The sequence below is a fragment of the Camelus dromedarius genome, chromosome 18 (assembly GCF_036321535.1).
Source record: "Camelus dromedarius isolate mCamDro1 chromosome 18, mCamDro1.pat, whole genome shotgun sequence".
In the NCBI taxonomy this organism is placed as follows: Eukaryota; Metazoa; Chordata; class Mammalia; order Artiodactyla; family Camelidae; genus Camelus; species Camelus dromedarius.
In genome coordinates, this window is record NC_087453.1 from 39593451 (window position 1) to 39606067 (window position 12617).

At 40.9% G+C, this 12617-nt stretch overlaps 1 protein-coding gene across 2 annotated transcripts in view; it reads right to left on the reverse strand.

Annotated features, from left to right (window-relative positions):
* Positions 1 to 272: 272 nt before the first annotated feature.
* Positions 273 to 12617, reverse strand: part of TASP1 (taspase 1) — a 258318-nt gene continuing 245973 nt past the window's right edge. Inside the window, exon 13 of one of the 2 annotated variants that reach the window (XM_064475888.1) lies at positions 273 to 929. In XM_064475888.1, the coding sequence (XP_064331958.1) occupies positions 713 to 929 (217 nt within the window). In that variant the 3' untranslated portion in view covers positions 273 to 712. The remainder of the gene's footprint in view (positions 930 to 12617) is intronic. The other variant, XM_064475890.1, reaches the window with a different exon arrangement.

Genomic DNA, 12617 nt, shown 5'->3' on the forward strand with positions numbered 1-12617 from the left:
ATCAGGCCTTATCTGACAGGTAAGCAAGTCGGGTCAAAGTGGTGCCCCCCACCTCCCCCCATGTAGCACCTCCCCAGGCTCGAGCATGTTTCCACACATTCACCGGGCTGGATGCCTGCACTCTGCCCTGATTCTACCTTTGAAAACCTGGTGAAAATTTTTGAATTGTTTCCTTTCTATCTTTTCTAATTAGAAAGACAGTATGACCACATGACAGAAAATAAAGAAGCCGCAGCTCACATTTTTATTTGTATTTCTGTTTATTTGCATGCATGTAGGGGTCTTTTGTTTGTTTCTTCATTTAAGAGCCATAATCAGAATGTAGGGAATTCTGTTGGCTGGCTTTTTCTCCACTTCAGCTGCACTTTGAGACTGGTGAGGCCTCTGGGCCCTGGAGTTACCAACGGTGGCAGGGGTGCCAGGAGCGCTCCAGAGGCATCGTCCAAGGGCTGACCCTGCCCTCCTCATCCTTCCCGGACAGAACCTGAAGCGTCCTTGACCTCCATGGGGTGCCGGGAGAAAGATGAACGGCCTCCCTGACCAAACACCCTGCTAGATCCAACGTCAGGGCTCTGGCCCTGCTCTCTGGCGGCTCTGCGTTTTGCAAGAGGGAGGTCTCGCACGCGCCTTCTCTCCTGGTCGGTGACGCAAGGCCGGTGCTTCGCAGAACAGAGCTGTCAGTGTCTCTGGAAGATGGACCTGGGCGCTGGATTCAGAGTGGGTGGAACACTGGGCTTTTGTTGGCTGTGCCAACCCCATTGGTTCCACTGTTTCCACAAACCCAGAGGCTTTTTCTGACTCCACCAGAGGTTAGAAGGGGCAGCTGGGGATGTACAGCCGGACTCTGGGGACTGAGCCCCACCACGGCCATAGCCTCCTCATTGCCTAGTCCATCTCTTCCCCTGAAGACACTTAGCTCCCTCCCAAACCTAAACAAACAAACAAACAAACAAAGACAAAAAAATGAAGAGCATGAATGTTTGGCCAACACACTGGCTAAGAGAGACCTTGGAGGCAGCTCAAGGGCAACTACTGTTTGACGGGGGCCACGCTCCCAAACACAAATATTGAGCTTGGCAGTCGGGCTGTCTCCTGATTCGCAACTCAGACGGCACTTTTTGGGGTCATGTTGAAGTTGGGGAAGAGAAAGATGAAGAAAAAAGATACAAAAAGTCTCCTAGAACAAAGTGAGCTTTTGATTTCCAGACAGTATTTCACTGGTTCTAGTGTTTAACAACCACCCTGGTTAAAGGTCACTTTAAGGAAGTGTGTGGGTGAATCCCAGCAGCTCTTCCTTATGGGATCCTCAGGCTGGAAACACAACAGAAAAATGTCACTGCCTGGATTCTTGGAAGATTGATAACTCATCCCCAGGAAGCCTTGGGAATCTGCTTCATAAAGCCTGAACCATGCCATTGTATATTCTGTGAGATGGGCAGCAGGGTTAGCCACAACAGGAGGCAGAAGAGAGGCTCGGAAAAAGCCAAAGTTTATTATACGCAGGGATCCTGGAGACAGGAGGCACGGCATCCATGCAGGGCCACGTGGGAAAGACACTAGAGGGGTCAGGAGGCAGAAGACAGGAGTGAGGGGGACATTCAGGTCATGGCCTTTACTGGGGAGTCCTCTGAAAAGGCAAGACAGGGCAGGGCAGAACTCTTTAGGATTGGCTAGTTTGAGGTTTTTTCGGCAGGCTTTGGGCTTTAAGGGTGGTCCCTAGTTGCCTGGCACCTGGCACTGCCCTGGGATGATTACAGCAGAGGAATGCTTTCTGGGGTGCCAGGGCCAGGTGGAGTAGGTGTAACCTGGAATGGTGAGTTTGCATATCAAGGGCATGTTCCCGGCTCAGTCTTTTGCCACCTCTAAGAACTGGCTATCCCAGGGAAGGAAATCAGAACAATTTTCCTAAGATGGCAAAATATCATGATATACAGAAAATTACAAACATTTACAATAAACAACAGCCTTCTCCAGTTGAGATCACAGCCAATGAAAATGCATCTAACCTCATCAGGGGTGTTAAATCCAGAAGACAACAGGGTTCTGTGCACAGCACGGCGACAGTAACAAAGCACACGTGGTGCACAAGGAGTCTGGTGCCCAAGGAGGGAAGACCAGAGTCTTTCCGGGGACATCAGAGCTGTTGGCTGCTAGGGGAAGTGGGGGGGGGGGCAGCAAAACCCACATCCAGGGCTCAAGCCTTTGAAACTGGGGGCCCCAGACTTAAGCAATCATCTGGACTTCAGAGAAGCCAGAAAGATATGCAGTGCATCTGTTAAGTTGCCTTTTCTTTATTTATGGCCCAGTTATCTTAGCTACATATAATTTGGGGTCCCCTTCCAGGAGGACATTGCAATGCACACCATGTGAATCGATGCTTCTATATCTAATAATCTGCCCATAGGCAATGATCAAGGATAAATGTGCTGTCTTAGATGCCCAAGTGTTTTCATATTAGAAGAAATTTGAAAACAACAAGCATCAAAGTTGAAAATGAATTGGTTAAACACATTATGTACAAGCAAGCAGTAGGCAGCCATTTAAAATTACGTCTTAAATAATTTAAAGGGAGAAGTGCTGATACGTTAACTGAAAAGGGTTACAAAAGAGTAGGTACAGTGTGACACCAGGAAGGCTGTAAAACACTCTGTAGAGTATGACACTGTTTTTGCTTAAACTGTGTCTGTGTATTTCTATATTTACAGAAAGGAAACTATGTATCTGAGCCCTTCTTTGCCTGCTTCCCCAGCCCCCACCCCCCGCATTCCTGCCTTGACTCATAAAACAGGAGGTCCCTCCAATTCCATGGCTTTCTCAGCAGAGCTGAAGAGGCAGTGCCCAGCCTTGGCACTGACCCTCCAACCTAGAGAGAGAGGCTCATCTCAGTTGGCCAAATGGGCATACAAGTAGATGCAGGTCATTCTGCCTCAAAACTCTATGACAGAACCTCCCCTTTTCCTGGCCTCTCAGACCTGCTCCCTCCCAGAGGCTCATGTCCTGCCCCAGCCAGGCCCAGCCAGGCCTCTTCTTTCCAGTCCCAGCTTCTTAGATTGCTTTGGATGAGTGAAACCAGTACAGCTTACATGAGGTCCAGTTACCCCAATTTGGGTAATGAATAAAGTAGTTAACTTCTATTCCATTTGGCTCAATTCCCTGTGTTTATAAGTGTCATCTAGACTCCCAGAAGGGAAAAGGATGAATGGCAGAATTCAGTCAACAAACCCCACACCAAACCTGGAATGGCCTAAGTCAGTGAGAGCCTGGGAGACAGGCCATGTCTGGAGTCATTCTGAGGTGTTCCAACAGGAGTGATGAGTAGAAAGGGAGTTGCTACTGGCATCTAGGAGGTAGGGGGCAGGGGCCGGGGATGTTGCTAAACACCCCACAGTGCACAGGATGCCTCCCACCCCGAAAAATTGTCCTCCCCACAGGTGGATAGTGCCAATGTTGGAAAACCTTGGTCTTAAGGACACGTATAGAAGTGCTAACAACAACTTGTCTACTATTTCCTGTATCCTCTTGTTTTTCTACAGTGTCTCTATGTTGCTTTAATCATAAGGGGAAAAAAGTTTCTTTAAAATTTAAGACTGGGGGAGGCTATAGCTCAGGTGGTAGAGCACATACTTAACATGCACAAGGTCCTGGGTTCAATCCCCAGTACCTTCTCTGAAAATAAATAAATAAACCTAATTACTTACCCCTCCACGAAAAAAGAAGAAAAAAGAAGTGTTAAAAAAATAAATTTTAAGATAATTAAAAAAATAAAATTTAAGATAATATCACAATTAGGATTTGTTGAATAAATGAATGATGGAAAGAACAATATGGCTTCTGAAAAAAGGTAGCCAAGACTATGAACTTCTTAGGGCAGGGATGTCTACATTTTGTACCACTTTGTGTTCTAAGCACCCAGACCAGTATCTGGAATGTGGTAGATGCCTGGTAATGGTGGATGGGTGGATGGGTGGATGGGTGGATGGGTGGATGGGTGGATGGGTTAGATCTGCCTGAGCATCACCAAGAACACTTGAATGTCTTATGATAATTATTTTGCAATATATATACATTTCAAATCATCATATTGTACACAATGTTACATGTCAATTATATCTCAATAAAGCTGGGAAAGATAGAAAAAAGATAAAGTGGCTGTAGCACAAAGTTCGGGCGTGGCCACATCTTGGTGAGTATTTATTGAAGAAAATAAAACCTGGCTTTTGCGAACAGCTCTGTGTGCTCCTTGGAAGCCCCTCTGGAACATAAATAGCGCCTGAGAGGTGGAGACGTTGGGTGTGATAGTCTTCTCACAGCTGTGCATTACTAGTGAAAAAACTTGGCAAGTCAACCCATTGCTAGGGCCTAATGGATTTCACATTGGCTTTTTTATTCTTTCCACTCAAAGTGCATTTTTAGCTACTGACCCTGCTGGATGGGTGGTGTAGTGTGTGCCAGGGAGCATGCAGTTCTGTCTCCATAGGTTTATTATGGCTGGTCGGTCCTAATTAAAAACTCTCTTCATCTTGTCTTTAGGACTTCTGGACGTGGTGCCTGGGCTTTATTTTTGGCTCTGAGCATGGTGTTGTTTCCTGTTTTGTCGCCAAATTAATGACATAATGCATGTAAGCTAAGGCAGCCCACGGGGAATATTTTTCTCATCTTCCTTCTTATTCTCTAGGACAATTTGGGACCCAAGTGCCACCTCCTGCGTGTTGGTATTTTTGACAGTCCTCAATTAGAGTGGTACAGTTAACTTCAGCCTGTCATTTGTGTGGGCTAAGCTGTTGGAAACATCCTTAAAGGGTCAGCTGGTGGTGGGAGTACCATTTTTCTATAAACAAATGATGGAACCACTTTGTCTGGAAGACACCAGCTGTGGTTTGGTTCCAGGAGCCTTTGGAGGAGCCAGAACCGTCGGCCCCCTTCCTCTGTGGCTCCCCAGGCTGTCTCAGTCCTGGGACTGATGCTTCTCCATCCCTTTATCAGAAGCCCCTGAGGAGGCATCTGGACAACAGGGATGCCTGGCTCCAGTTCAATTTTATCATCACTGGTGTTAAAGATGCAACATTTACCACCAAGTAACTCAGTGGAATAACTTATTTGAGGGGGCTTCTGGGTATGAAGTTAAAGGTCCTGAGACCACCTAGGAAAGTTGATTTTGCTTTTAGAATAGTTAATGTTTTACAAAGACCATGTCACTAAAACCACTCTTGCCATAACACCATTTCATTGGGAGAGTATTTATATGAAAATCTTTATGATTAGGGGAGTGGGGGGGGAAAGCATGCAGATAATCCAGAAGGAGTTTAAATCAGGAAGACAGAAGTGAAAAAGAAGGGGACCAAAAACTCCAGCTTTGTTTTATGACACTTGAAATTTTTATCTGATCTCTGAGTATATTGTCACCAAAACCCTGATATTAGAAAGAAGGCTCTTTCCATTCACATATAAGATGATAATCTACATAGAAATTTGCAAGGAATCTGCCCAAAAAGCTCCTAGAACTAATAAATGAGTTTATCAAGGTCACAGGATACCTGTGAATGATCACAGGTACATAAAATGGGACATAAAATGCATAATCAACATTTAAAAATAAATTGTATTTCTGTGTATTAGTAGTAAACAATTAGAAATCAAAATTTTAAAAGATATAATTTACAATAGCTTCAAAAAATAACATAATGATGTAGAAATCTTGAAAATGTGCACAATCTGTATGATAGAAATTATAAAACATTAATGAAAGAACTCAAGGAAGAGCTAAGTAAATGGAGAGATATACCACATTTATGGACTGAAAGACTCAGCATAGTTAAGATGTTAATTTCACCCCCCAAAATGATCTAAGCATTTTACTAAATTCCAATCTCAACCCCATTAGGATTTTCTTTTGTAGATATAGTACACTGGCTCTAAAATATATATGGAAAAGCAATTAGAATGGTCAAAGTAATTTCAAAAAATAATAATAAAATTGGAGAAATCACACTATCCAATTTGAAGATTTATTATAAAGCAACAGTAATCAGAACCATCAAAATTGGAAATTCTGCACTGTAACAGATACTATTCAGAGAATGAAAAGCAAGCCACAGACTGGGAGATGTATTTGCAAATCACATATCTGACAAAGAACTTATAACTAGAATATATAAACAAATCTCAAAACTCAACAGTAAGAAAATAAACAACCTGATTTTAAAATGGGCAAAAAAAAAATGAACGTCTCCAAAAAAGATATAAAGATGGTAAATAAGCACAAGAAAAGAAGCAAAATATAATTAGCCTTTAAGGAATTGCAAATTGAGGGAGGAGCCAAGATGGTGGAGTAGAGAGACTCACAGCTCACCCTATCCCACAAATACACCAAGAATTACATCTGCAAACCCACTGAATCACACTGAACACCTATTGAAATCTGGCAGAGTGTCTCTCATTTTGAAATACGGAGGATTCTCACAAAAGCTGGTAAGAAAAAGAAAGAAAAAAAAATCAGTGCAGGACTGGTCCTGCAAGGAGGGAGTGGCACAGAAAGAAAGGCACCCTCAAGCTGGGATGCCCCCTCTCAAGCCAGAAGGTCAGTGGGGACAGAAGAGGAGCTTCCAAGACTCCGAGGAGAAAGTGGCAACTGCTTGGCAGACAGAACTAAGGGAAACTGCCACAGAGGGTCCCTGTGATCCACAGCCTTAGACAAGCTGGCAGGGATGAGTTGGGACTGGCTGCTGGAGATAGGTGAGGAGCCCAGGCAGGGGGCTGTGGTCCCCTCCACAGAGACAGCCTCAGGGGACTGGAGAGTGGTGGAGTTCTGGCTGGGGGTGTGTGTAGAACAGAATAGCCTGGGACTCCCATGAAAAAGCACCACTGTTGGTGTGTGTAGTGGGGGAGTGTCACAACTCAGGCACACCATAGCCACTTTCTCCACTTGGCTCCATTGTTGGTGTGTTCTCACGAGAAAAGAAGTGGGGCTTGGTCATAGCCATCACTGCTGTGAAGAGGCGGGGCTAAAGCTGAATCCATACCCAGCTGCCTGGCGACTTCGCAGGCTGGACTGAGATTTGTTTACAGCCGCAGGCATAGAGAGTGGATTTGCTCTCTCTGGAACAGGCAGTGAGCAGAGTTCTAACTCACAGTGGGGGCGAGTATGGGTATTTACAACAGGCTGGCATACTGGACCATATGTGGAGGTGGGGCTGGGGTCTGCCCCGACACTTTGGTGCACCACAGATTCAGCTGTGTAACAGCACACATGCTACGGTGGTTCCTAGCACCTGACAATGATGGATCTGCACTGGTGGTTCCTGGGGCTCAGAACCTGGGGGACACCAGAATAGGTGGCTGACATTCCCACAGCTAAGGTGAGGACAAAGGCAGCATCAACAAAGAATACTTTGTAAGCCTCCATAACAAGAGACAGGCAACACCACACAGGGCACTTCTCTCTGGACACCTCCTGCCTACTCTCTTTCCCAGCTGAAGCAATCCAGCCCTGCCTACCACATGCTGCAGCTCAGAAATGGGACTAGAAGCCTCTATTCCAGCAAAAGAACAGAGGAGCAGACTTGGTGCCTGTCAAGGCTGTGACAACCACAGAATGAAAAAGGAATCCCAGCTCAACAACAACAACCAGGGCAGACTCTGATCACCACAACACCGCCAATCAAAGGGATAAGAGCCAACACTCATGGAAGACAGACGTGGCAACCATCTATACTAAGATCATCAATAACAACAAACTTATTAGATGCACACAGTCTACACAGAAATACTCCCACTTTAAATAAACACAAACCCCCCCCCAAAAAAAACAGCTTTTCAAGACCACAGTAGATAAATGATACTCCTAAATCCATAGAATCAGAGAAATATAACTAAAATGAAGAAACAGAGGAACCACTCCCAATTAAAAGAACAAGAAAAATCTCCTGAAAGAATGATCAATTACATAGACCTCAATAGTCTACTAGGTCATAACTTCAAAAAGGGAATGATCAATGCACTAAAAGAACTAAAAGAGACTGTGAATAGAGACAGAGAATACTTTAAAAAGGAAATCGAAACTATAAAGAAGAGCCAATTAAAAACAGAAAACTCAATTGTTGAGATAAGAGCCAAGCTAAAGACAATCAAGAGCAGACTAGATGATGCAGAGGAATGAATTAGTGACTTAGAAGACAGGATAATGGAGGTCACTCAATCAGAACAGCAGACAGAAAAGCAAATAAAAACCAATGAAAGCAACATAAGGGACCTATGTATAAAGCATGCCAACCTACACATAATAAGGGTCCCAGGAGGAAAGGAAAGAGAAGAGGGAATTGAAAAGGTATTTGAAGAAATCATGACTGAAAAATTTCCAAACCTAAAGAAGGAAATAGTTATCCAAGTACAGGAGGCACAGTGGGTCCCAAACAAGAAGAACCCAAACAGACCTACTCCAAGACATATCATAATTAAGATGGCCAAAGTTACAAGATAAAGAAAGGATTCTACAGGCAGGAAGAGAAAAACAAAGGATTGGTTACAAGGGAACCCTCATAAGGCTTTCAACTGATTTCTCTACACAGCAATGCTGGCCAGAAGGGAATGGCAAGATATATTCAAAGTCCTAAATGAGAAAAAGCTGCAACCCAGGGTACTTTATACAGCAAGACTATTCTTCAGAGTAGGAGAGATAAAAAATTTCACAGACAAGCAAAAACTAAAAGAATTCAGCAATATTAAGCCTATCCTAAAAGAAATACTGAAATACTCTAAATAGAAAAGAAACAGGAAGCTATAGAAATGAGAAAATCGTAATTGTAAATGTGATAACTACAGTGAATTGCAAGAGAATAAAAATGAAGATGTAAAAAAATATAAATAAAGAATATCAAAATAATAATAGGTGGAAGAGGGGAGCAAGAAAATATAGATTTTTTTTCTCTTATTTTTTTCTTTTTCCTTCATTCTTTATAGGATGTGTTTGAGCCTACATGACTATCAGTCTAAAGCAAATGGATATAGTAAGGGGTTAACATACTTGAAAAATAGGGTAAACACAAGTCAAAAGCATACAACAGAGTCACAAAAAACAAAAACAAACCAAGATAATACAAAAGAAAATTATCAAACCACAAAAAGGAAAAGAAAGGAACAAAAATGAAATATCAAGTCAACTGGAAAACAAAGTTCAAAATGGCAATAAACACATATCTATTAATAATTACTATAAATGTCAGTGGACTAAATGCTCCACTCAAAACACACAGAGTGGCAGATTGGATAATAAAACAAAGGCCTACAATATGCTGCCTATAAGAGACCCACTTTAGAGTGAAGAACACACATAGATTGAAAGTGACAACATGGGAAAAGGTATTTCATGCAAATAGAAATGACAAAAAAGTGGGAGTAGCAATACTCCTATCAGACAAAATAGACTTTAAAACAAAGGCCATAAAGAAAGATAAAAAAAAAAAAAGGACACTATATAATTATCAAAGGAGCAATACAAGATGAGGCTATTACACTCATTAACATATATGCACCTAATATAGGAGCATCTAAATATATACAGCAAATACTAACAGACACAAAGGGAGAAATTGATGGGAATACAATATTAATAGGATGCTTTAACATCCCACTAATATCATTGGACAGATCTTCCAGTCAGAAAATCAGTAAGGCAGTGGAAATACTAAATGACACAATAGTACAGTGGGATGTGGTTGATATTTTCAGGACTTTACATCCCCTCAAAACAGAATATACATCCTTTTCAAGTGCTCATGGAGCACTGTCTAGGATAGATCACATGCTCTAGTACCAAAGAAGCCTCAACAAATTTAAGAGGATATATATTATTTCAAGCATCTTCTCTGACCACAATGGCATGAAACTAGAAATCAACTACAGAGAAATAAATGAGAAAAAAACAACAGTATGGAGACTAAACAACATGCTATTAAAAATCAATGGTTCAATGATGGAATCAAAGATGAAATTAAAAAGTACCTTGAGACAAATGACAATGAAAACACAACCACACAAAATCTATGAGATGCAGCAGAAGTAGTCCTAAGAGGGAAGCTCATAGCAATACAGGCCTTTCTAAAAAATAAGAACAATCTCAAATAAACACCTAACCTATCACCTAAAAGAATTAGAAAAAGAAGAACAAACAAAATCTAAAGTCAGCAGAAGGAAAGAAATTAGAAAGATCAGGGAGGAAATAAATAAAGAAGAGATTTAAACAAATAGAAAAAATCAATCAAACCAGGAGCTGGTCTTCTGAAAGACCAAACAAAATTAACAACCCTCCAGCCAGGCTCTCCAAGAAGAAAAGAGAGAGCACACAAATAAACAAAATAAGAAATGAAAAGGGAGAAATTACAACCTACACCACAGAAACATAAAAAATCATAACAGAATACTATGAACAACTATATGGCAATAAATTGGACAATTTAGAAGAAATGGACAAGTTTCTAGAAACAAACAGTCCACCAAAACTGAATCAAGATGAAACAGATCATTTGAACAGGCCGATCACTACAAGTAAAATAGACTCAGCAATAAAAAACTTCCCTGCAAACAAAAGTCCAGGACCAGAAGGCTTCACTGGGGAATTCTATCAACCATACAAAGAAGAGCTCATATCAATCCTTCTTAAACTCTTCTAAAAGACTGAAGAGGAGGGAATACTCCCAAACTCATTCTATGAAAACACCATCACCCTGATACCAAAACCAGACAGAGACACTACCGAAAAAGAAAGCTACAAGCCAATATTGTTGATGAACATAGATGCAAAAATCCTCAACAAAATATTACCAAACAGAAACCAACACCACATAAAAAAGATAACACACCATTAACAGGCTGGATTCATTCCAGGGACACAAGGATGACTCAACATACACAAATCAATCAACATGATACACCACATCAACACGAGAAAGGACAAAAACCACACGATCATCTCAATAGATGCAGAAAAAGCATTTGCTAAAATTCAACACTCGTTTATGATAAAAAAAAAAAACTCTTACCAAAGTGGGTATAGAGGGAATATATCCCAACATAATGAAAGCTATTTATGACAAAACTACAGCCATAATACTCAATGTTGAAAAGTTGAAAGCCTTCCCCTAAAATCTGAAACAAGACAAGGATGCCCACTGTCACCATTTTCAGTCAATATAGTATTAGAAGTCCTAGCCACAGCAGTTAGACAAGAAAAAGAAATAAAAGGGATCCAAATTGGAAGAGAAAAAGTAAAAATTTGATTATATGCAGATGACATGATACTATATATAGAAAATCCTAAAGGCTCCACACAAAAATAAAAGAATACTATAGCTAATAAAAGAATTCAGCAAGGTAGCAGGATACCAGATTGACAGACAGAAATCAGTGGCATTTCTTTATACTAACAATGAAATGTCAGAAAAGGAAAGTGAAGAAACAATCCCTTTTAAAATTGCATCAAAAACAAAAATAAAGTACTTTGGAATAAATCTGACCAAGGAATTGAAAGACCTGTATGTGGAGAACTACAAAACATTGACTAAGGAAATTAAAGATGACTTAAAGAAATGGAAAGATATCCCATGTTCTTGGATTGGAAGAATTAATATTGTTAAAATGGCCAAACTATCCAAAGCAATCTACAGATTTAATGTGATCTCTATCAAATTACCCAGGACATTCTTCACAGAATTAGAACAAATAATCCTAAAGTTTATATGGAATCACAAAAGACCCAGAATTACCAAAACAATATCGGAGAAAAATAATGAAACTGGAGGAATAACACTCCCAGACTACAGAAAATGCTACAGAGCTACAGTAATCAAAATAGCATGGTATTAGTACAAAAACAGACATATGGATCAATGGAACAGACTACAGAGCCCAGAAATAAACCCACAAACTTTTGGTCAATTAATCTTTGACAAAGGAGATTTGATTGTCTCTTCAGCAAATGGTATTGGGACAACTGGACAGCTGTATGTAAATCAATGAAGTTAGAATACTCCCTCACATCATACACGAAAATAAACTCAAAATGACTTAAAGACTTAAACATATGACAAGGCACTGTAAACCTCTTAGAAGAAAACATAGGCAAAACATTATCCGACATAAATCTCAGCAATGTTCTCCTATGGCACTCTACCCAGGCAATAGAAATAACAGCAAAAATAAACAAATTGGACCTAATTAAACTTATAAGCTTTTGCACAGCAAAATAAACCATAAGCTAAACAAAAAGGCAGCCTATGGAATGGGAGAAATATATGTAAAAATGAGACTGACAGGGGCTTAATTTCCAGAATATATAAATAGTTCATACAACTTAAAAATAAAAATAAAACAATCTAATACAAAAATGGGCAGAAGACTTAAACAAGCAATTCTCCAGTGAAGACATACAAATGGCCAATCGGCACATGAGAAAATGTTCAATGCCACTAATTATCAGAGAAATGCAAATCAAACTACAATGAGGTATCACCTCCCACCAGTTAGAATGGCCATCATTAAAAAGTCCATGAATGATAAATGCTGGAGAGGGTGTGGAGAAAAGGGAACTCTCCTACACTGTTGGTGGGAATGTAGTATGGCCAGCC